Genomic DNA, 25,627 nt, shown 5'->3' on the forward strand with positions numbered 1-25,627 from the left:
CTTGACTCTCTAAGACTAATCAGACCTCGTCATCAGATCACATCCCAAAATACCTCCGTTTACCCTTTAATTGCACCAAGATTATATTTCAAGGTTTCAGATTGACCAGATTACAAATCTGCTCGATTTAGGCCCAATTGGCTCAATCCAACCTTACCAATCACCTCAGGCTACCAAAAAATCATATCCTGTGAAATTTCATCCAAAATAGACTTTGTTTGCCACTCAATCATACAAAGCTTTTGTTTTGAAACCTAAGTTAACCAAATTAAGCCCTTTTTAGATATATACCCAATTCGAGCCTATTTGGGCCAATTTGACCCCACCAATCAACTCCGAATGTCTAAAAACCCCACCTTATAAAATTTCAACAAAAAAGACCCTCATTTACCCTTCCATTTAAAAAAATTTCATTTTAACCAATCTCATAACTCATTCATACAAAACCTTTTTCAGCGGTCAGACCCATCAATCTTCCACCTTTTGACCTGAACCACCCATCATTGAACCAGACCCCGGTCTGCCTCCCATGGACTGATCCTGACACAAATTTACAAAATTACAAAACTACCCTCGAACTTTCAAGTATTTACAATACTGTCACTATGCCCTAGTATAAAGAGGAACTTATTTTTCCTATTTGAGGGAGGAAAAAGAAGGAGAGAGGGCACTGTTCATCATCTCTGATCTCCGTCGAACAAAGGAGTGGCGGATTAGTCTCCCACTCTTCGGTTTCTTTCATTCTTTTGTTTCATTCACTCCCTCCTTCTTCTCCTTATCCCTTTCCACATTTCTCTCCGGTCGTCATCTCTCCTTTCATCTTCCCACTGGCGGAAGTGGAAGATTTGTAGCGGTGGATCTGAATTCGACGACATTCTCGATCTCAGCAGACCCCTTTTATCTCCGATTTTTATTTCACACTCTCTCTTTCTCCGTCATTATGTTTCCTTCCCTATCATTTCCCCCCTCTCCTTCGTCACCTCTGGTCTCCTCAACTCGTTCCCCAGGCCCTGTTTGATCCATTGAGCTAGCAGAACCAACCACAGTAGAGGCTACTTGGATCTATCTTCTCACAGTCTCCGACAAGATCCCCACCTCAAGAGATTACTTCTGAACTATCCCGCTGAGTTCCTATCCATAAAGATCATTGTTTGCAGCATCTAAAGGAGAAAGAGGTTAAGAACATTGTGGTACCGTCTCCTTTTTTCCGTCGGCTAATTCCAGTTTCAAACATAATTAGGTAAACCTTGATATCACCCCTTTGTAGTTAATATCCTTTTTAGTTCTTTTTGTCACTATTTGTTTTCTTGCATTTTGCGCAATTAGGATTTGAGGGAGAATCAGAGGGTTGACGGAACTCGGTGAAATTGGTTCCTATAAACTCTTGATGCCTACCCAATCTTGTCGTTCTTGTTCTCTCTCGAGATCTTGATTGCCTTTGTTCTTTTATGCAATTGATCTTCTTCCCTTATGATTATAGTTGCTAGCCTGCCTCTATTTGTTTTTTCTCTTTTTTGTTGTTATAGTAGATAATGATCCAGTTAGATAAAAACAATAATGATAAAATATGTGATAAGAGTGGAAAGAATAGATGAGGATGTCATAGCTCAGACGGTGGTCAGTAGATCAAATCAGGGGGAAGGGAAAGTGTCAGTTATTGAGAGTAGTCCAGTTCTGATAAAAAGTTATATATATAAAAATTACAAAAAAATTTAATTATAAAACTTGGTCATGATGGATTTAATTTGTTAATCGAATGGTTCACTCAGTAAATATGGGATATTAGCAAGTTCAGCGGATTCAGAGAAAAAGAGTTGGCTGATCAATAATTGATAAATAAATTTACAAATAGGTTTCAACAAGAAAATTAACCAAAAGATGAATAGTTAACAAAAATAATGCTTTTTGGTATGTCTTATTATTGCAATTCTTGTGATTATGGTTGTTTGGAATTCCATGTGGGCCCCACCTATTGGACCCGGGAGAGGGGTGCCTAACCCCTTCCTTCTCCCTTCGGAGTCTTACCTGGACTGGTGTAGTCAGTGCCTTGGGTCTTAGAGTCACTATCGAACCAAAATATTTTTTATGCCATTCTTGGAGGTCTCATCACCTTCATTTCCATAGCTGATGGGTGGCGACTTCATTTCTGCTCAAGTGTGCCGTTTTCCTGATGCTCACACATATGCAAAACAAAATGATGGGAATCGGTAATTATTGAGGATATATTAAGGGAGGGAAATTTTTCATTTACAACTTGAAGTGTTAGGTACTTCAGTTTTAACCCCCTCTTGAACCATAAAACTTGTTTTGAGAAGCTGATCAAGAAACTAAACTTATCACAATCAGATGAAGAAGAAAATATATAAAAGAAGTTAGTGCACAAGCACTCTTCATATACGGTGGTATAGTTCCTCCGTACACCACTGTACTCCATGAAGAATGAGATTTTTTGGGAAGGAGGCTCATGTAACACTTAAAGCATCTATTTTGTGACGCTTTCATGCCCTTTGGTTGATTCTAGGGCCGCAACATGTGGAATGGGAAGGAGGCTAATGTAACACTTAAAGGATCTATTTTGTAATGCTTTCATGCCCTTGGGATTATTCTAGTGCCCCCAGCCTGTGGAATGGAGAAGTACGAAGGTTTAGTCCCTCTGTACACCATCGTACTCCATGAAGAATGAGATTTTAGGGAAGTAGGCTCATGTAACACTTAAAGGACCTATTTCGTGACTCTTCTATGGCCTTTGGCTTATTCTAGTGCCCCCAACCTGTGGAATGGAGAAGTATGGAGGTTTAGTTCTTCCATACACCACCGTACTCCAATGCTCTTGTTCTGGGTAAGATTGGTATCTACTTACAACACTAACAGCCTAATCAATGTTTGGCCAAGTATACAACATAGCATACATGATGCTCCCTACGACTGAGGCATATGGAGCCTTTCTCATGTCCTCAATCTTCTCAGGGGTCTTAGGTGAGATTCCTTTCGAGAGAGTGGCTCCTTCCATAATGTGACAATCCTTCTCGAGGCTCCCCAAGAAGGGGCTGAGGTCCACTTTACTCCTCTTGATCTCCACACACTCCTCACCCATCTTCTGTCCAACTCCAACAACTTTGTTTCTTGTAACATAACAATGTTAGGCCTTTCCTTTCTAAGTAAATCCTTTATCATCATCCTTTTCCTTGCACTCCCTAATCTCCTAACATTCCAACTAACTATTCTCATAGTCACAAATCATGCAAACACCCTCAGTCATAAACCACCACTCCTTACTTCTTACCCTTTCTCCTATCACCTCTACCACTAAACTCTATATTCCCTTCGATGTCACCAATTAATCTTTCCACTTCAGAACCTTTCTTCTTTTCCTTATTCCTTTTTGACTCACTCTTTTTATTATAAGTTTTCACCTGCCATTTGCTTTCAGCCCTCTTTTCGGCTTGACCTCCCTCACCAATAGCTTGCAAAACTGAAGTCTGAAGTCCTCCTTTATCATAATCAACCCCTTCCTTTCCCCTATCCATCACCATTTCACTAAACCCGTCCACATATCCTTCCTTTTGTTTGAGATCTCAAACTCTGTACAAATCAGTCCCCAAAATTTATCTACCTCCCCACTCTTCCCTTCAAGGCACCCTTCCCCAACTCTTCCACCTCCAATCGTACCCTTGTTATACCTTCTAGGTGGGATGTTGCTACCTCTGTTTTAGGCATACTACATTGGTTAGTAACCAAAAACAAGTTGACATCCATACTTGGTTGGAAAGGGATAGCACAAGGAATGCTAGGACTAGACTGTTTGCCAAATCTGATTGAAGTTGGTGTCGTTTCCTTACAGGACACTTAATGAGTTTATTGTAAATGAATAAAGTACATATTTGATTCATGTTCTTGTGGTGTGTTTCTGTGTAATACCCTTAAATTGGACACTTAATGAGACTCGTGTTAGTTTAGAATGTTCACAGCCAGTGGGTCGGTCTGGGGAGACCTATCCTGATAAGGCTGACACTAATGTGCCACCAAGTCGGTTGGGGTGGCCTGTCTCAGCTGCCAGGGTGAGACCCAAGGCACATGCAGTGTAGGATTAATTGAATCTTTGAACCAGACTAGATTTCCAGTATTGTCCTGGACCTTGAAGATTAATGGGCAAGACTGGAAAGTTACACCCGACCCCTAGACTTGATTATGATACTGCACTAGGTGTCGGATTGGGTTGTCTTTGATGTACCAATCAGTGAGATCCTTAGCGGGGGTCAAAACCTGGGTATGTTGGGACAGTCTGAGATTTCATCTGAATGGGTGATCATAGTGACAAGATCAGCCCCTTTGTCGGACAAAGGTAATGATCAGGGATGCACTCTCTTTGATGGAAACCAAGACTGCCGGCAGCCGATTTCAATCGTTGAGATTTGTTTTGCAAAATATATTTTATATGAGATATAAAAGTATATATATTATGGTTTCCAAAATGTTTGCAAAAAGGTTTTAATTCTCGGGATCCATATAAGCAGAGAGTGCAACACTGTTCCTTGCAGCCGAGGGAGAGGTCTTCTCTTGTCGGGCAGTGTTTTGATCATTATGGGCTGAGAGGTTAAGTGTAAGACCATTGAGGGTAATACCTGATGGGCTAATCTTGCATCTGCCCACAGTCCCTGGGTGTTACAAGGTGGCTTGGCCCAAGGACCACTTAGGGTAAGTGTTGGGCCCATAGAGCCCATGCGATGGGTTTCAGGAGATGCACTGTCCATAACAGTGTATTTGGCCAGGCCTTGTAACAAAGGCTGGGCCGAACCCATGTGGCTGATGTGTAGATTAATGTTTGGGTCCCACGCCATATAAGGAAGCCCAACTGGGCAGCAGTTAGGAGGCTAAGTGAGCACATAACCTTAATGGGCCTAAAGCCCATTTCAAACTTGGCTAATTTAATCAGTTAAATAAGGGGCGAATTCTGGGAATGGATTAGCAGATAGGATAGGGTCTTAACCCTATCCACTCAGAGAGTCCATATCTGAATGTGATTCAGATCTGGAAACCTCTTAATGAGATTAGGAGAAGGCTGATCTAATTTGCAGATAAGATAAGGGTTTACCCTTATCACCTAAAGGGATGTCTGATCCAAATATGATTTGGATCAGCAACTCCTAATGGGATTAGGAGCCTTTAGAAGACACATATTCACATCCTCTTCAGAGTTGAAATCACAGAAGGAAGAATTAAGCAACCCTACGAAATTCTTTTTTGCCGCCTCCTTCCTTTTGCCGCCTCACCTGCCAGTTCGATCTCCAGTTTAGTGGGAGAAATCAAGATTCGATCTTGACATCAGTTCCTTGTGAACGGACTGATAGGAAGTTGTTCTCACGTGCCATCCTGCTACCTCTTGCGAAGGATTAGGTTATTGGAGAGAACATTGCTGATTTTGCTCCATTCTACACTGCGTCATCTTCAGTGAGAGCAGTCTTTGGATCTTTCCTTGGGCGTGAACACCTTCGTTGGGAGATATTATTTCTCCGTATCAAGTATAATCCTCTCCTATTGCTTTTGTTCAGATCTGGTTCGATTTATGGTTCAAGATTGATCATCGAAAATATGATTTTCTAAAATGGGGAATGTGATTTCCAGTTGAAGGGAGAGAATTTTTTTTTTTGAAATTCGCCCACCTTATTCCGCAAGATTTGGGCATCCATACGATGGATCTCTCATCTCTTCAGCTACCTCTGTTTTAGGCATACTACATTGGTTAGTAACCAAAAACAAGTTGACATCCATACTTGGTTGGAAAGGGATAGCACAAGGAACGCTAGGACTAGACCGTTTGCCAAATTTGACTGAAGTTGGTGTCGTTTCCTTATAGGGAGACTTTTGTGGAGTAGACATGGTGGAGCAAGCACCACCGTCTAGCCTACCCTCTCGAAAACCCAACCCTAATACTCCCCTTCCTAGTTCACCCTTATCTCCATGCTCACAAGAGATAACTGTTCTCTTACATTTAAGTCTTGTACGCCCTGAGACTTTTTGTTGGCTCCCTCATGATGGGATAGTGGAATCTGTCTAGCAAATGCAACACCTCCTACCCTTTGTTCTTCCTTCGGAAAATCTGTAGTAGCCCTTTATTCTTCTAAGTACAACACCTCCGTATTCAAGCTCCCTGTTTCAATCAAATTTTGTTTAGCTTACAAATCAAGGCTACCCAAACTTGAGGCTCCATCTGACTCATAGTCATCATCACTGATGCTTTCATCTCCAAGCCAAACTGCAAAATCTAGCTTTTCTAAAACAATGCGCTTGACGCATCTAGGATACCGCCTTTCAGGCGACAACCGAATCAAACCCTTAGTTGGGATTCATTGAAAAGAGATACTAGAATGCACACTCTGCCCTGCTTTCTGAACTCGACCTAAGGAACTAGAGGAGGAAGAAGATAGACGATTAGAATTGTCTATCAATAGATCCATTTTTGGGTCGTATGAGTCATATACTCGAATGACTTAACATCATGGTTTTTAAAACCAACCCAGAGATCGAACTGATCAGGGGTCCAGTTACCAGGTCGAACGGTCGGTCGTTCTGACAAAATTGTTTGAACGGTTTGATATAATAGCTATTACATATTTATATAAACAATAATTAGATAATTATATAAACAATAATTAGATAATTATATAAACAATATTTATATAATTAGATAATTATAATAACAATATTTATAATTATATAATAATAACCATTATATATTTATCTAACAATATTTATATAATTAATAGGAAATGGGATTAACAATATTTATAATAGCTATTATATATTTATATAATTAGATAATGATATAACAGCATTGTTTAAATATATAATTATATAACAATATAATTAGATAATTATCTAACAGTTTTGTTATTGCATGGAGAGAGCATCCCAATTTGATCCTGGCTCACTGTTGTCCTAGTTTAGCACTTTGTAGACTCCATGCTAGAATCCTACCTTTCAGCTTCCTTTGCTTAGAAGAATAAAATAAGACAGTCATAGTAACAAAAGGGAAATAACTAAATAAAATGGAGGAGTATAACTAAGGCTCAACTAGAGCATTGAAATGTTTTGAATCGTCTTACCCCTAGCTAAATCATTGTCCCTCCTCTCTTGTAGACCCTAGGCTGAAACCTTGTTTATTGTAGGTTCCTTTAAAAAACATATATGAAATGAACCAAAAAAGTCAAACTATATAAAAAATAAAAAAACAAAAAGGGGGTATAAGAAATAGGAAAAATAAAATGAAATTAAAAAACATATAATAAAAAAATAAATAAATATTAGTAGATGAATCATAATAAAAGAAAAAAGGGTTTTCTTGTGATGAGATGATGTTGCTTTGTCTTCTTGCAAATACTTTAGGCTCTTTATTTTACATTGATTGAAAATTACGAGTTTGTTTTTATGCTTACCTTGGGACTATGTGGGCCCCACCTATTGGAAACGGGAGAGGGATGCCTAACCCCTTTCCTCTCCCATTTGAGTCCTTCCTAGACTGGTCTAGTCGATGCCTTAGGTTTGGAGTCACTATCAAGCAAAAGTGATTTTAAATACAACTCTTAGAGGTCCCATCACCTCCACTTCTTTCAAATGATGGGTGGCGATTTTGATTCTTTTCAAGTGAGCCATTTCCCAACGCACACACATGTTTTGAAGTCGTTGGTTCCTACCTTAGAGTTTGTCAAATAGTTGGAGTGTGAGTCGTGCCAACTCAATAAGCATCATCAAATATCTTTTATTCCTAGAGAAGACGAGTCTTAAGCCCTTCCTTTGATTCTAATGAAAATTAATGCAATTTTATTTATAAAAATGAGTATTAAGTCCTTTTGCTTTGGTTCGCTTAGATGTTTGGGGTCCAAGCCGTGTGCCTTCTTATAATGGGTTTAAAGAATTTATTTAATGAAGGGACATTCATAATTGTTCTTTGTATTTTTTTCTTTTTATGCAGAAAATAAGAAATCAATTTGGTGTATGCATACTGGTCTTTTGATTGGATATTGCTGAGGAATATTTTCATAACTAGTTTCAGTCTTAATTTGATTTTCATGGTATTATACAACAGTCTTAATTTGATTTTCATGGTATTATACAACAGTCTTATTGCTCACACACCCCTAGTAGAATGTGGTAGAAGAGTGGAAGAATTGTCATCTGATTGAAATTGCTCATGCCTTGTTGATTCAAATGTCCGTTCCTAAAACTTATTGGAGTGACACAGTTCTCACTTCCTACTTCCTCATAAAACTTATCTCCTTTCTCAATCTTGTTTCCTTTTGCTTCTCCCTTCTCCCATCTTCCTTGGGTGTTTGGTTGCATGTGCTTTGTTCATAAACGAAGTCCTAGCCATGACAAACTTGACCCCCATGCCATTGGATGCGTTTTCCTTGGTTACTCTCACATTCAAAATGGATACAAATGCTATGGTCCTGTTTTTCAAAAGGCCTTTGTTGTACTAGATGTTTCAAAAGGTTTTCTTCCCCTTTTGTCTTACTCTGGTGAGATATTTATTCCTTTGCCCACTGTTGAGGAGCCTCTTTGACCATCGATTTATAGAGTGTACTCCCAACATGATTGTTAGTTAGAGCTTCCATTAACAATCTTCGGTTGATTTGTTTGTTAGTGTAAAAAAGTAAAAATAGTAAAATAGAAAATAATTGATATAATAATTAAAATATATTAATTGTTTTGCATTTTGAACTCTTGATTGATACATTATCAATAAAATTGTATGATATTTATGCATCCTATTATATTAATTGTAATATATTTTTTCATATACACCATTAAAATATACATTTTCTATGTTATACATTATTTATGGTTATTTGACCTTAAATTTAATATTATTAATATATTTATGAAATTTTTATTTGTTCCCTAGCGTATCCAAGTGTTTCCATATTTTTTGTTCGTATCCATGCATTTCCAAAGCATATCCATATCTGTATCCAAGTTGTCCGGTACGATATTCGATACCGGTACTTTAGTCCTTGCTTAAGGCAACTAAAATGTCCTTGGCTCCTTGAGAATATCAGATCCCTTATCAGCATTGGAGTCCAAGGAAGTTGCAGGGTAAGCACTCAAAAGTCTAACTTGAGTTGAATATGATAATTAGTGAAGAGGGAGGGGAAGATGGAAAAGAAATGGTGCTGGTGTGCCACATAACAGTCATGTGTTTTCTATTCTCATTTGCCTCCTTTTTTTGTTCTCTTGTTTTCAATATTGTTGCCAATACAGAGTTTGATTTTTTGAACTTTGATCATTGTTGTTGTTGTTCTGTCTCCTCTTTGATTTGTTCATGTTGTCTGTTTCTATGTTATGTAATGTTCTCTAATATATCAATTGCCATTTTTTTGGCGGTGATTATCTTGTATATTCTTTACTTACTGAGTTGCTCCTTTGTCAATATTGATTATTTAAATCTGTCTTTCCTGACAAAAAAAATCTGGGTGTCCACATGTTTTTACACAATTTATCAGGGGTGGCAACAGATCCATGCCACATGGATATTAACCCATTGATTTAATACTTATGGCTTGTTCGGGAGGTACCACATTGATTGGAATACCTTGGGTATAACTCCATATGCTGGGCTTTGTGAGGACCAGAGAGAATGGGCATTTGTTCCACTTATTTTGTTAGTCTAGTGTCAGGTTGAAGAATGCTATGCATAGTGTACGTTTTTGTGCATCACTGGTCACCTCAGCATAACATTTGAATTAGCTTCCGTCTTTTTGATGTTATATAATGATGGAATAGTACTAACCCTTTGTTTTCTGGCATTTCTTTGATTTCAAAGAGCAATGATTACGGGTGGCAAAAGCTATGTTTCGTCTGTACCAGCGTTCTCCAATGATGGCAAGAAACTGCTTCTCTGTACAGGCAACACAGTCTCAGTATTTAGTACTTCCACAGGCATGCAGGTAGTTTTTATTTTTGATATTGAAATGTTGTCCTTCTTATTCCCATTAGCTTGTTTTTCAGTTGGCTTTTATTTGTTAAAAAAGAAGTTGCCTTCTTGTATTACAGATTACAGAATTGGAGGGTCATCAAGCCCCTGTAACTTCAGTTTTTGTTGTACCAATTTCTACTTCTGCAAGTAAAGTTTTGTGCTACTGTTGGACTTCATCTCTTGATGGATCCATTTGCTATTGGGATTTTTCAGTACCAGAATTAATGAAGAAGGTGGATGTCCAACTCCCAATTTATTCCATGGTAAGATGGATTTAATGATTTGATTTATTGATGTGTTCAATAAAATACGCCAAAGTTTAGGACTGTGTCCGGTTTACCCTTCCCAATATCCCAGATTGCTGGGGATAACATTGTGTGATGTACTTTTTTTTTTTTTTAATTTGATATAATTTCAGCAGATAGATCGGATGTTAGTTTCCTCTAGTCTAGTAAGATGGTCAAATTATACTTATAAATTTTCTGTTTTTAGCAAGGGACACTGTAACTATTTGATGGTCTCTACTTCTGCACTCATTTTGTTGTGTGGTCCTAAGGTGGACCCTAGTGAAGGTGTTTCATAAAACCATTTCTTGATTTTTCAGGTGATTCCAGGTTTATTGCATCCACAAATTCATAGCAATGGAAAACCATCTGATCTTTATGCTTATGTGTCGGTTGAGGATACAAGCAAGCAAGGTGACAAGTCCAAAGTATTAAGAGGACAAATTCGGAAGTGTAACCTATCGGAGTCTCGTCTGCTTGGAGGAGTGACTTTGTCAGAGGTGCACTAGATCTCGCTCCTATATGTTATTTACTTTGCTTTTCTGCTGAAATTTTCTGAAAGACTTTCTTCTGTAAAGCAGATGGCATGTATATGAATGTTGTACATATATATGTGTGTTTTAATGAACATTCTTGGCTTGTTATCTAGATTTGATGTCTGAGAATGTGTTACATAGTAGTGGAAATCTAAGTTTCACTATTTTAAGATGTATTGTATGAGAAGAAAGATAGAAGACAAGACAAGAGAAAAGAAAAAGAGAAAGGAGAAAGTTAAGGTGATAAAGTGGAATTGTTTGTATGACTATCTCAACTCAACTCAGGATCCGTGTTCATAAGAATTTGACAGAGGTTTTAATGTCAACTGCAAACTAACACAACTCTCCTATATTCAGCTTTGGGACCAGCATTGTAATACCAGCAGCCAGCTCAACAAAAAAGGTTACATGGCTACCTATGCACACTTTTGTTCATCTTAAGATATAAGAAATGTGGTTTAATGACCAAATGACTCCAATGTTAAATCTAATATCAACCAAATAACTTATTTCTTGGAGTCCCAAGGAAGGTAAAGATGTGATTCAGATCAATAAATCTGTAAATAATGCTCAACTTTCACCAAGAAAAGGGAAGAAAACAGTAGAGAGAAGAAGAAGATGGAGAAGAAATGGAGGAGTTAGTTCAATCCCTCTCTCCTAGCTCTCTAATCTCTTACTAAACTTGTTTTTTTTTTGATAAATGTGAGTAGTTTTATTAATTCAAATAACGAAAGTAGAATCAGCCTAGGAGGAGGCACGAGATGTTACCTCCCCCGAGGACTGAAACATATACACTAAACATACCCAAGCCTGAAACACAATTACAAAGTAGCCCAAAACAGATTTCCCCTTGGCACCTCTTGCTTGGCCATAGAATCAGCCATTGCATTTGCTGATCTGTTGACCCACTGAAACCTGACAGTCATATTTCTTGTCATCCATTTAACTTTCTTTAACAGATCCCTGTAGCCCCAACAAGCTGTTTCTGGACTAATCAGCCATTCCACTACTACCTTGGAATCCCCTTCTACCATCAAATTGTTCACTCCAATTTGACTAGCCAACTGTATACCTTGTACCACTGCTAGTAACTCTGCCCTTACAGAATCTCCTTCACCCACTGGTCCTGAAAATAAAGACAACATATTGCTGTCTTTGTCTCTCAGAATCCCTTCTATCCCGGATGGCCCTGGGTTACCTTGGCAGCTTCCATTAAAATTCAATTTTACCACTTCATCTGGTGGGGGTTTCTATTCAGCTTGTTATTTGTTCTTGGTGGAGACTGTAGAAGCCACTGCTGCCTAGTTTCTCCTTAAGTCATTAAAGGAGTAATCTGCCAACAAATGTGAAGATTTTAACCACGAGATTGTCCTTGTCAATATGCAGTCCTTGATTTCAGCAAGACTTCTTTCATTTTCTTGAAATATTCTAGCATTTCTCTCCTCCCATAATATCCACAAGGTAGCGGCTCTGATACATTTCCACATTAGCTTCCCTCTTTTTGTCAATCTCCCAAAGGCAGCCGGAGTGAACAACAACTTTACCTCAGAGGGCAAGTTCCACCTGCACCCAAATAATGAAACAACCCAGTTCCAAATATTGACAGCAAAGGAGCATGATATTAGCAAATGGTTATAGTCCTCACCCTTCACTTTACACAGAAAGCACCAATGTGGGGACAAATACATAAAAGGTTTCTTCTTTTGCAAGTTTCCCACAGTATTGATCTTACCATAATAGGCTTCCCAACAGAAAACTGCTATTTTGGGGGGTATTGGCCTTGACCAAACCTCTTTAATAGGGAAGACCTGAGAGGAGGGGTTGGAGCAAAGGGCTTTAAAGAAAGATGCACAAGTGAAGGAGCCAATTGGGGTTAGGGACCAAACCCTTTTATCCGGGTTAGGGGGTCCAAACACACCGAATCTAGAAGCAACAAAAGCTCTGAAACACAAAGAGATTCTTCATCCCTTAACCCTCTTTGAAACCCAAAATCCCAGTTTAAAGCCAAAGGACAAACCAGGGTGAGGGGGAAGGAACCAAGAAATAGGTTTCTTTTTAAAGAGGGAGATGGAATAGAGAGAAGGGAAACGATCTTTTAGGGGTTGAGTGCTCACCCAAATATCTTCCCAAAATAGAATGGAGTTTCCAGAACAAGCACTGTACCTTACAAATCCGAGGAATTTGGGGAGAATGCCAGAGATAGCCTTCCAAGGTGTTGTGAGCAAAGCCTTTCGGGATACCTCCGCATCCCAACCTGATTCAAAACAGCCATGGATACTTTTCACCTACTTCATGCCACAACCTCTCCCTCTTTTTTTTTTTGATTAATAACTTTGAAAAATTTTATTGATTAAAAATACTTTAGGATACAAGAAGTTACAAAAGAAATCGACATAGTAAGTTGACCTAGTACAGAATTACAAATGTGCCCAAAACATATATGTTCTTTGGACCCCTTGCTTTGCTAAGCTATCTGCCAAACTGTTGGCACAACTTCTCCCTCTCCCTTATTAAACTTGTTTAATCAAGGCTAATTACAGATCTGCCCTTAAGTGAGCAGCCAACTCAGCACTTCAAAGAAATAAAAAAGGAGTTAACAAGCCTATTAAAATTGGACCCATTAACAACTAAACAATATAAGAAAACAGTACTAAATAAAAATAAATCACTAGGGCCCATTCGGCCTAGTCTCTCTACACTCCTTAAGCTGAGCATAGATATTAATCATGCCCAGCTTGCTTATATAATGTATCACCTTCCCTTTTGGAACACCTTTTGTTAGAACATCAGCCATCTGTTCTTCAGAAGTAACAATTGGCATCAAGACCTCCCCTGAAGCAACTCTCTCCTATATAAAATGTCTATCAACCTCTATGTGCTTAGTTGTGTCATATTGGACCAGATTATATGCATCGTTAATAGCTGCCTGATTATCACAATATAACATCATTGGCTTTTCACAATCAATACCCAATTCTTTCAAAAGTGACCTTAGCCACAATAGTTTTGAAACTCCATGTGTCATTGCCCTGTACATTGCCTCAGCCAGTGCTTTAGAAGCGTAAGGAGCAAAAAAAGGCGCAGGGGTCAATTTGCGCCCAAGGCGAGGTGTGCGCCTTTTTGAAGCAAGGTGCAAAAATAAAAAATGCTAGAAAATTCAAAAAAATCCAAAAGATTAAAAAAATGCAAAAAAATATAAACTTAATTTTTTTTTTGATAAATAAATGACTTTTTATTAATTAGGAAAAATTATCACATACAAGCAGCCCTTGGAGAGGCATGAGCTGCGATCTCTCCACTAAAGAAGAAAACAAAAGAAATTATAAACTTAAATTTTAAAATAAATGCTTTAAACAACCTATTATCTAAAATTACAATACATACATATAACATGTAAAAAATATTCAATTAAGAATTTTAAAATAAAATCAAATATATAAAACATTTTCAAGCATGTAAAACCCATAATTTTCCTCAATTGCATTACTTCAAGTAGCTAATGTGATGTAAAACATATTACATTCCTGATTCTACGAGCCGCTCATGTGCCACAGCCCTCGAGGGATTTGAGTGTGTCTGTTAGATGGATGAGAAGAACAACAAACAGTTTGGGTGATTCTTTAGCCAGAACTCTTTTGGGATGAATTGTAAGAATGAATTCTTTTGGTGGTCGGATCCCTATTATTGGGATCTAGACCATTGTACTCTTTATTTAAATCTTGATTAATAAAAGTAACTGACCAATTCTCTACAACAACAACAATAATGGAATATATCTTTTCTGCTTGCAAATATTGTATTTCATTTTTGTTGAAGCAACTGTTTGCACATTCTTAGCATATTGTCGCTTGCTTGTTCTAAGTTATATGAGATATGCCAACAACATATTATCACTTGTTCTAATAATAATGGGATATATCTTTTCTGCTTGCAAGCATTGTATTTTCTTTTTTGTTTAAACAACTGTTTGCACATTCTTAGCATATTATCACTTGCTTGTTCTATCTAAGTTATATGAGATATGCCAATTTACATTTAAGATGTTTGGAATTGTTTTGTTTACAGACTCAGCACCCAGAAATCATAACTATTAGTGCCTCTGGGGAATTCTTTGGCATCCGAAACAAGCAAAGGCTTCATGTGTGGAAACTTCCTTCTAAGGATTCAGAACATGATGTAGTCAGGAAGATGACATTGCATCACACAAAGAAATTGACCATTCTTGCTTTCCATCCAACTGAGAGAATTTTGGCTGGGGGTGATGTAACAGGGAGGATTTTGATATGGAGAGGTTTTGGCAAGAGAATATTCTCTGCAAATGAAAAACAAATTAATGGAAGAGTGGTAAAGCATGGGGAAGAAAGGCCTGGGGTGATAGGAGATGATGATGCAGATTCCTGCTCAACATGGCACTGGCATGCAGCTGAAGTAAATGCTCTTTCTTTCTCCTCTGATGGGGTCTATCTGTATTCAGGTACAAGAAACACTATCTATTAGTATGTAAACCTGAGAATGCATGCATGCATGTATTATACCCATGCAGGATAGGGTGGTGTGGTGTAAAAGGCTTATTCTCCTTTTTGAATGGTCTCACCTCAGAGATCTTATGTTCTAAAAGGTTGGTGACCTTTGATCTTTAATATACATATTGAAAATGAAAAGGTGGTGAATAATCTAGAAAATTAGTCTTATTAAATATGATTAGTTGATTACAATTAACTAATGGCTTTGATTCTAAGATAGGGACCACTAGGGTTGGGGATATCAAACAATTGGTTTAAAATCCTTCAAATTAAGGAATAGATTTAGGTTTCCTTGGTTTATTCCTATATGTGTAGATATGCTACTGGTAGAGTTTCCTTAATAAGTCATCAAGGAATAAATTTAGGCCTTCCATTCCAACTACTTCTTGTTTTACTTTGAGTCCCTTCATTTGATGATTCCCCAATGGATTTGCTTAGAAATTGGAGGGAGGTGGCTTTTTCAGGTTCTTACAAGGCTGTTATAGCCCCTCTTTGTTCTCCAGCTGTTAGTGGTTTCATCAAGTTCAACTTTGACAGAAGCAGTCAAGGGAATTTGGTCATTCAGGCATTGGAGGAGTATTCAGGGATGAAGAGGGCAAAATGTTAGCTTTTTATTCAAGTCCCATTGATATGGGTGATTTGTTAAGAGCCGAGATCTTGGCAGTTCTTGAAGGAGTGCAAGGGGCAATGGAGTTGAATAGTAGAAAGTTGGTCATTGAAGGAGGCCCAAAGCTGGTAGTAGCAAAAGGAGGCAGTTGGTTTTTGGTGCTATCTTAATGAAAGGAAGAAGTTTAAGTGGCTGGCACAGAATATGGAAATAAAATTGCAATGGGTGAAGAGGAGTGCCGATTCTTTTGCTGATGTACTAGCAAAACAGGGGGGGGGGGGGGAAGAGATCAATTGTTTTGGGCATTGTTGCAATCTCTTGTAGTCTTGTATTGTTGTGGGGAGAGTTAATAGATCTTATCTCTCCCCTGTTTTACTTGTGCCTTGCTTTAATCCTTAATAAAATGCTGTTGTTATTGATAAAAAAGAACTCAACTATTGGAAATTTGGATTGCGATTTTTCAGCCTTTGTGCTATACGTTAGCCTGGTAGGAAGGATGGTTGGAGATCGAAAAAATTGAAGCCTGGGCAATCTTAGAATGGGGAAAAGAGAAGCATGGGAGGCTGCTACCCTTTATGTTTCATATCTGGCAAGCAGAAGATGGGTGATGGAGTATGAGAACTCAAGGAAGAAAAAGCTAGGACTTGCGACTTTATTGGTGGTATCTGGCAGCAGGCGAAGTGGTTGGAGGTAGAAGGGTGGTATGGATTGGGGGGTCATCGGGATACCATTGTTGAAGGTATTGAGGGGTATTTTAGTTAATCGTAGCCTGGGTTTGAATCTAAAGAGTAGAAGAAAAGGCAAAAGAGAGATTTGGCTGTGGAGAGCTCGCCAGACGATTATGTGTGGCTGATGGCAGGATTTGACGCAGGGAAGAAGACTATTACGATGGAGGATGACAGTGCTTTGTAAAGTAAGATGAAGAAGGATCGTTTAGGCAACCAACAAACGAGAGGTTTGTTGGAAAATGTTGAGGAGGAGAAATCATAGAGATCAATCCCAACCATAGGTTGGATGGTTGGTTCAGCTTCAAGCCAGAATACTTCTCTGCTAACATCACAGAGGCAGGAGATTTTCAGTGTTAGTGGAGGAAGACGACCATCAATGATAGAAGAAAGGGAGGAAATGAACACTGGTAAGTTGGAGCTATCAACAATAACAGGAAACAAGAGGCCTGCTGTGGATGGTTCGAGGGTTTTAGAATTGTTGCCTGTTTGAATACTGATGTAAGTTCGGACCCTTTCTGTGAATCTAACTTTCCAAAAGAAATAGCAGGACAAGGGGGGAGAAGAGAATAGGGAGGAGGAGGAGGGAGGAAGGAGAAAGAAAAGAAAGAGAGATATCAAGATTTGGAAGATAGCGCTGGGCAACAGAGCTAAGTGTATTATGTACAATAGAAAAAAGAGAGCTAGTAGTCATTAGTCAAAAAGAAAAGGAGAGCGAGAGTGGGAGGGAGGAAGTGAGATCGCTGGAAATTTCGGGAGTGGGATTAAAAGAGGGGAGTAAGGTGGAGGTGGGCTCTAAGGAGGGGGAAATTCCAAAAGAAGGAAGTAGAGGGTGGAGGTTGAGAAGCTGGTGGAGAGACAGGTGGAAAGTGGGGAAGTCGCTTCGCCTGTATTGGGAGGGGAAACGGTAGTTAGGAAAGCAGTAGAGCAGTTTGAAAGAAGTAGAATGGAAGAAAAGAACAATAAAACAATTGAGGATTGATGAGAGGCATGGGAGGAAGGAGAAGAAAAGGAAGATGAATGTTAGGGGCAGACAGGGTTGAGGCTGATTTCCTGGAATGTTAGGGGCCTGCAAGTCTGGAGGTGATGGGTGTTAATAAGGATTAGAAGAAAAGATCCAGGAGATGTTGGGCTTCAAAATTGTGAAGTGGGGAATTGATTTTGTAATGTTTGTTCTAATTTTGTTATCATGTGTTGCCTTAACACCTATCCAGGATGTACTAAGTTTTTTCTTTTTTAATGAAATTTTCTTTTACTTGTCAAAAAAATGCTCTGAAGTTATTATTTGCCATAACTATTCTTTCTAGTGATGTTTTCACATGGATTAATATGATTTTTTTATTCATATTATTGACTTTTTGTCCTAAATTTAGGTGGAAGAGAAGGTGTTCTTGTGGTTTGGCAGCTTGACACAGGGAAGAAGAGATATCTATCACGCATTGGGTCCCCACTTCTATATTTTACATATTCTCCAGATCCTTCACTTTCCTTGGTGAGAAAGTTTCTTTATATTATATTTTTATGAACTCTGTCCAATATTTTTTTGATCAATAACAGAACCATTTCATTCTAAGATAGGGAACAAATACATAAATGGCGGGGTGGGGGGGGGAGGTAAGCTCTCTTAACTCTCCTCCAAAGTAGAAAAGCTACAACATAGCCCAAAGCAACTGATTCCTTGCCACCATTTGTTTGGCAAGTGTATCTGCAAAGGAGTTACCACACCTTTTTACCCACTGCAATCTCACTTCCCTACCCCGAGTCAGCCACTTGAAAAGTCTTTGTTTATGGCCACATGCCATCATTCTCCTTTCCTAACCATCCTATTGCCACATTGGGATCTCCTTCAATGGTTAATCTGCTAATATTTAATTCCTTAGCCCTTTTTATGAGATCGGATCTGATCCTCACAGAGCGTGCCTCACACCGACCTCACAGCACGTTTCAGCCTGGCATCTGGAACATCTCCCCATGAAATAAAAATTTAAAAGTACGAGATATTCCAGGTGCACGGCTGATATGTGCTGTGAGGTCAGAGTGAGGCATGCTTTGTGAGGAGCATATCCAAACTCTCTTTTTACGCCCTCCACCACATCCATAAATTTAGCTTGGAGTGAGTCCCCAACTCTAATTGGGCTCTGTCCCATTATTATGCTTCTTTATATTCTAAAACAAATGTATTTGTCATGTTAATGATTATACTAAAATATAGCAAGTTTAGATTTCTTGTGCAGATAATCAAATTCATCTTTTGGAAATGCCTTCCATGGAGCTTTCAAAGTCCATTTCTGGGATAAAGGTTGGTATAGGAATGGTGTATGCTCTTCATTCTTCTGAGTTCTGTCATTACCATTAGCTTCATAGTTATTATTTTCGGATTGGTCCTAATTATTTCGGTCTTTTATCCATTTTATACAAGAGACATGCATGTATACATTATGGGACGACAACTTACTAAACATCCGATGTGTATCTGTATATGTAAAGGTTTCGTAATTGGGTTAATCAGGGAGCTTCTCTATATGTCAAAACCTTTTTCTGCCACACGGAGGCATTATATGGTACCCACCTTTTTTTAGTGATTTCCCCAACTAATATTAGCCTTCTAAAATTCTAATTTTTAATAAAAAACTTGCCCACAAAGATTGGTGTGGACATGCAGCAGGGGCTTTTGAGATGAAAATTTCCCCATGACCATGAGTGGATGATGACAAGAGGAACATCTAGGGCTTATTTTGGTATTGGTGCAAGTTAGGCCAGGTTAGGTCGGGTTGAGGTCAACCATAACCCAATCCAAGTGGTTGAACCCCCAACCCTAACTCTAACCTAACCTAACCTAACTTTGTGGGATTGGGCTGAGTTTGTGTTGGCCTGGTTTCCTCATTTCGTATTTTTCAACCCTAATCCTAACCCAAACGTCTAGCTGACCCAACTCAACCTGACCTTTTTTTGGGTTGGGTTCAGGCTAGCCCAGCTCAAGTTGCACTCCTATCATTTGGGCTATTAAAACTACTTTTCCATGTGGAAGATTCCTAGGTTGTTTAAGGGACTAACTAAGTAGAAAATCTGCTCTCAAATATATATGCAAAATGGTCAAGTAGGGAGCTTCCCTGAAATGAACCCATCTAATTCTGCCACATGAAGATAAGGGTCAACTGGATTGGCCACATGTTCATCTACAGTCCATATAAGCTATTTACTCGACCTTGTATTAATGGTTTTAACAGCTAATGTTAATCATTCAAAGGTTTAAACTTAACTATAAAAGTGGGCTTATTTTGCACACATGGCAACCGACAAGTTGTTTTGGGTTGAGATCTTTTCCATGCATATTGGGTGGGAAAGGAACTAGGAAACTCCTTACGAGATCAAAACTAATAAACCACATGTAAGATTCCTTGGTCATTTAAGGATCTCTCTGGAAAACATGCTCCCTGTTTATATTCTCTAATAGGATTGAATAGGTAGCTTCCCTTGATGACTCGACACACTTTTGCATATGTAGGGATATGATGTTTCCTCTGAGTTGTTAACCAAGGGACCCTCTGGTTTGGGCCGTTTGGCCATGGTTTAATATGTCAATAAAGTTCCTAATATTTTCACAACATATTTCGATCTCCATGGGTAGCAATTTGAAATTTTATTGGAATCTACATATTTCCCAATGAACACTTCCAGCATTATGTGGAGTACAAGAGATAGTATTATAACATTAATTGGTGGCAATATTATAGATATGTGGAGTAGCAATGCTATTGCCCTCCTAATGTACATGATTACCACTTTGACCCAACTCGATATTCATTTCAAACATGGAGTTAAATATTAGTTTTTGTTTGTGTAATAGATTACTTGGTTGATCTATTTGAATCATTTGCATTTTTTTTAGTTTAAATTTTGCTTGAACTTTTTTTTGATGAATTTTTTGCTTATCATTTTTCCATCATGTAGTTTTGAACCTAAAGGTTGACAAGACAAATTCACAACGTATTATTTTGTCTATAACCTTGGTTTCTTAGCTTTGTTTAATGATTTGGAACAAGATAATATTATCATTCTATATTTGACATATTAACAGTATTTCCAACATTTTCAACATGTTTCCCATATTTGGACGGTTGATATTTCCACTGACAGACATTTTAAATCTTGGGTTTGGCCATTGTGTAATCCTCCAATCCCACATCAGCCCTGTACCTCATCTTTTATTTGTGTCTTCCACAAGTAATATTGGATTAGTATATTTCAGTATTTTAATATAGTGAGAGGAACATGTGGAGGCTCATTTTGGGCCCTAATCAACGTGCCACATGGAAGATTCTTTGGTTGCTCAGCCTTCTCTAAATAACCTGACAAAAAGACAGACAGACAGACACACTCCCATATTTATTTGTTTATTTATTTTTGATAGTAAGAGAAAAATTCGTTAAAGAAAAAATAAGTACAACCTAGTGAAGAGTTTTCACCAAGACATTACAAGGATAACCAAACCCAAAAAATGAAACATCATTTCCATCCAAACCTGAATATACCTGTTACGATATCTCAAAGTTTCCCACATCTTATCCCTAAGATCACATCTGCTAAGATTTTTAAATTCCAAATGGGCAAGAGACCAACCCATAATTGAAGCTGCAATTTCTGCTACTAATTTAACCTCTTCTCTGTACTTATCATTGAATATTCTCTTGTTTCTTTTCCTCCAAATGCCCCAGCACACATTGAAGTAATGATGCTTCAGAAGATTTTAGCTTTTTTCCTGCCTGAAATTCTTGGCCATTTAGTGAAAATATCTAGAGGGTTAGATGGACTTGGTACATCTATCTTGAAAAATGCTGCAAAGGAGGAGACAAACACCACCACCCTGCAATGAATAAACAAATGACTTGGATCTTCCTCTTGTTCCATGCTCATAATGTGCATGTTTGGGATCAATAAACCTCTTGACTTAGTTATTCAGCAGTAAGAATACTTTTCAATGAGAAGCCAAGCAATTGCCTCCTGTCTAGGGAGAAAAGGGTTGCCCAATAGACCTGTGGTGAAATGACTTAACAGCAAATTTTCCATTTTAAAATTCCTTCCACTGTCTAGCATCAGGTTTCTTAACACCCACTTTAATTTCTTCCAGTTTTGTAAAAAGTTATCTTTTCTTTGTCTAACAGAGGACGTCTGAAAGTAGGACACAAACAACTTGCTCTCCAATTCTCTCCAAACATTAGATAACAGTAATAACCTTTAAACTCAACTTTTACAGCCTTGGACACCAATTACATTAACTTCTCATTGTCACACCATTCATCCTCCCAAAATCTCACTCTACATCCATTCCCTACAACAAATTTAGAGCTGCTAGCAAACTCAAATTGAAACTAGGAATTCCTTTCCAAACACTAACCCCATAGGAAGAAGGCACTACTCTTGTATCCCATGTTTTTATGTACTTGGCTTGCATTCTTTTTCCTTGTTACTTTTAGTCTGGACCTAGCAGATGCCCAAGGTAGGAACTGTCAATTGTGGCTGGATTCTTTTAATCCTTCTGCACATGCACCTGATATTCTGTAATGATTGATTGACTATACTTGTTTTGTATCATGTGGAAGCTATGGTACTGCTGATACAGAAATGACATGGGTGGATGAGGTGTCACCTGTCACACTGAATTTACATTAAAAACTGAAGTGTCCACTATGACATCGCACCCATGCACAGGTATCTGGGTGTATCATAGCATGGAAACCATGTATTTTATTGTATTATATAATTTATATTTGGTTAAGGCCTGGTGCTAGTGGAACATGACTATAAACTCAGAAGGGGCTCAATCTATTTTCTTCATTTTGCAATGCAAGTATGCAACTATTGCTTATGGTGTTAAATTGTATTCTTACATGTGTATCTTCAGCCTCCTTGTTCATTTCCAAAGATCTATCAAGACTCATTTAATGGGATTGCATTTGATCACACTGCTGGGTTAGCTGCCATACGGACAGAGAACTACCGCATACAGTTCTACAGCTTGTTTGACAATCGAGAAATTTCACAGGTAAGTGGGTTCAATATTTGAGGCAAATGCTTTAATAATTGAATCGTGCATGTATAGATGTTTTCAATTTCCAACCATGGTTTGAAGATTCTATTTCGTTGGGTGTGCTGCCATGTGAAAATGGCAAAACTTAAACAATCTTGTTCAGGAATTTGAAAATTTGAGGCAATAGTGAAAATATTTTAAAAGTTATAAAACATGAAACTTATTTATGAAACTCAAGGAAGTGTTGGAAGAGGTATAATTAGTTAATTACACAGAAAGCCTAAAAGTCGACAACTCATTTGTGCACAACAAATAATAGAAGACTAAAAAGCAAGTATCCTAAACAATCAAATACAACATTTTTGTGATGAATAATCTCCTTTAGAAGTTAATTAATGCTGTGATTATTATATTATTACATTATAAGTAGGAACAAATTTCCATTCTACTGTTGCTTATCAATAAAAGGTTAATTATTGACTAAATTTTTAAAAGAGCTATATTTTTTGAAATTCCAAATTATAGTTGTTGATTCAAAGGTCTAGATACTAGAATCAACAAATGCTAATACCTTGGCATTTTATTTTTTGTTTTTTTTTGGCTATGGTGGCTCCCTTATCTACCAAGCCATTCTCATGTAAATCCTTTCTCCTTTCTCTTATTATTGAATTGATGTTATTTTTCAAAGAAAAAATCAAATACAGATACACTTTTGTTAGTTTCATGTGAAACTGTGGTTTTGACATTACTTGTAAAATCTAATTAATTAAACAGAGTGCAGCAACTTAAGGTTTTTTAGATCCATTGCAAAATAAAAACATTAAACTAAGTCCTTCAAAAAACCATAGTTTTGCATAATTTGGACACCTATCCATCACAAAATAAGAACATTAAACTAAGTCCTTCAAAAACCACAGTTTCACATAATTTGGATACCTATGTTAACATGAAAACAAGGGCTCTATGCTATCTTTTGTTTTTTCCATTTGGATTCTGGGCACCTATGTTAACAGAAAAATAATGGCTTTGACTCAGTTTTTCTTTTCTTTTCCCATACTTTTTCTTTCTTTTCTGACCTGAAAATAGGGCTTATACCGTCATCTTCTATTGGACACCTCAATGTCTCTATAAGCATGAAAATAGGAGTTTGGCCCCATATTTTCCCCTTTTATTTTGTAACATGGAAATAAGGGTCCACCATATTTTTATTATTATTTTCTTATTGAATATATAGCTGTTCACACCAGTTGGCTCCATACCCTTTGTGCCATGAAAGCAAAGGCGCTAGCCATGTCTTCATATCTGTCACGAAATGTGTGAAAAATATGCATGACCTATAAAATAAATGGAAAATGAATTGCAATGTGTAAATTTTAGGACAGTTGAAATGTCTGCAGATCTCAGAGTTTTATTTTTTAATTGTATATAACTGTGGTTTGTACAATATTAATGTATTTTGGAATATTCATTTCTTCTATAAATATTGTCTTGTCTGTCTATAACTCCATCTGTATAACTTTCAATAATTTAGCAATTATAGTTCTTAAAATATATATATTTTTTCTGGTTACAACAAAATAATTAATGTTGAACTTAATCATATTACTTACTGAATATTGGTCAATGTATACAAGTAGTATAATCACCATCAAAACCTACTCATATGATGTCTATGGTTGCTAGAATGCAGTCATTTTTTCTTATTTTATGAGAGTTCTAGTATTTTTGATAACATTTTTAAAATTCAGAAAAAATATTATGATTTGTGATACCATTCATGATATGATTCAATTCAAGCCCCCTTATGATTTACAATAAAATTACGATTTTGAAAACATTAATCTCCTAAAGAGGTTGGTTCCAATCAGGAGGCCAAAGTTTAAAAGCTGAATCATTGAAGCCTGCATATAATAATAATGCTAGTCAAGACATGGAGGTGAGATAAATGTGGATGCGGAGGGCAAGGATGGTAGGATAGAGGTACAAGGGGATTGCTGTCACTGACTTGGGGGGTGGTTGGTGGTTGTTTGATAGGGACGGTGGAGGCTAAAGTGAGACAGGTGGACGGTTTCCTAATCCTGCCTATTCTATGAGGATTTTATTGTGGAACACCAAGGGTCTTAGGGATCTGGAGAGAAGGAAATAGGTCAGAAATGTTATTTGGGCGAATAAAATATAGATTTTGTTGAAGAGACTGAACTACATGAGTTTGATATGAGGCTCACAAGTAATGTTTTGAGTGCATATTTGGTTTGATATTTAAGCTAAGAGGCTTCCAAGGGGCTTGTTGATGATTTTTGAATCCAAGATATTCTAAAATAGGTGAAGGGGGATGGAAGCATCTCAATGCACTTGGAATGTTCTGTTCTGTGGAGTGTAGGAGAAAGATTTCAATGTTTTAAGAACACTTGGTAAGATGAAGGTGTGGTTAAGTCAGCATATATGTAGGAAGTGGCTGGTTCCCCCCCATCGGTCTATATGAGGGTGTCAATGGGTCTTGTAACCATTCTTCCATTGTTATTGTGCGATTTTCTACTTTGAGCAATAAAGCTTTGAATTTTTTCCTATTATAGCCAACTGCTATAGAGTAATTTATTTATATTCTTGCAGATTCTTCTATTGCTTGCTTGTGAATTCTTATTTACCATGTAGTGATTTTCCCTGTTTCTTCACTTCTCCTAAGCCAAACATGTCCTTGGTTTCCTTTGACAATTGATTGAGTTAAGAGTTGATGCAATTAAATCTGCTAATTGTTTCAGGTTCAAGTCTGTGAAAGAAACCATCAACCAGGAGATGATGTGACGGTAATTAAAGTTCTTATTTTGATATTCTTTTTGGTTGGTTCATTCCATAGTTGTCCTCTGTTTTGCTTTTCTTGCTTCATTCTTATTTATAATTAAAGGCCATTTTTATTAAGATACTTTGAAATTTACATTTTTTCTTGTTTTGTT

The 25,627-nt window shown here is 37.6% G+C and overlaps 1 protein-coding gene across 1 annotated transcript in view; it reads left to right on the forward strand.

The window, feature by feature from the left end:
* The first annotated feature begins 637 nt into the window (after positions 1-637).
* The window catches only part of LOC104610969 (Transducin/WD40 repeat-like superfamily protein), a 54,224-nt gene continuing 29,234 nt past the window's right edge, over positions 638-25,627 (forward strand). The window contains exons 1-9 of the mRNA XM_010277845.3: positions 638-1,240; positions 9,821-9,944; positions 10,051-10,236; positions 10,578-10,757; positions 14,859-15,267; positions 18,022-18,140; positions 18,870-18,947; positions 22,551-22,691; positions 25,436-25,480. Of these exons, the coding sequence (XP_010276147.1) occupies positions 9,825-9,944; positions 10,051-10,236; positions 10,578-10,757; positions 14,859-15,267; positions 18,022-18,140; positions 18,870-18,947; positions 22,551-22,691; positions 25,436-25,480 (1,278 nt within the window). The 5' untranslated portion in view covers positions 638-1,240; positions 9,821-9,824. The remainder of the gene's footprint in view (positions 1,241-9,820; positions 9,945-10,050; positions 10,237-10,577; positions 10,758-14,858; positions 15,268-18,021; positions 18,141-18,869; positions 18,948-22,550; positions 22,692-25,435; positions 25,481-25,627) is intronic.

The sequence above is a fragment of the Nelumbo nucifera genome, chromosome 7 (genome assembly GCF_055504915.1).
Source record: "Nelumbo nucifera cultivar China Antique chromosome 7, China Antique-T2T, whole genome shotgun sequence".
NCBI lineage: Eukaryota > Viridiplantae > Streptophyta > Magnoliopsida > Proteales > Nelumbonaceae > Nelumbo > Nelumbo nucifera.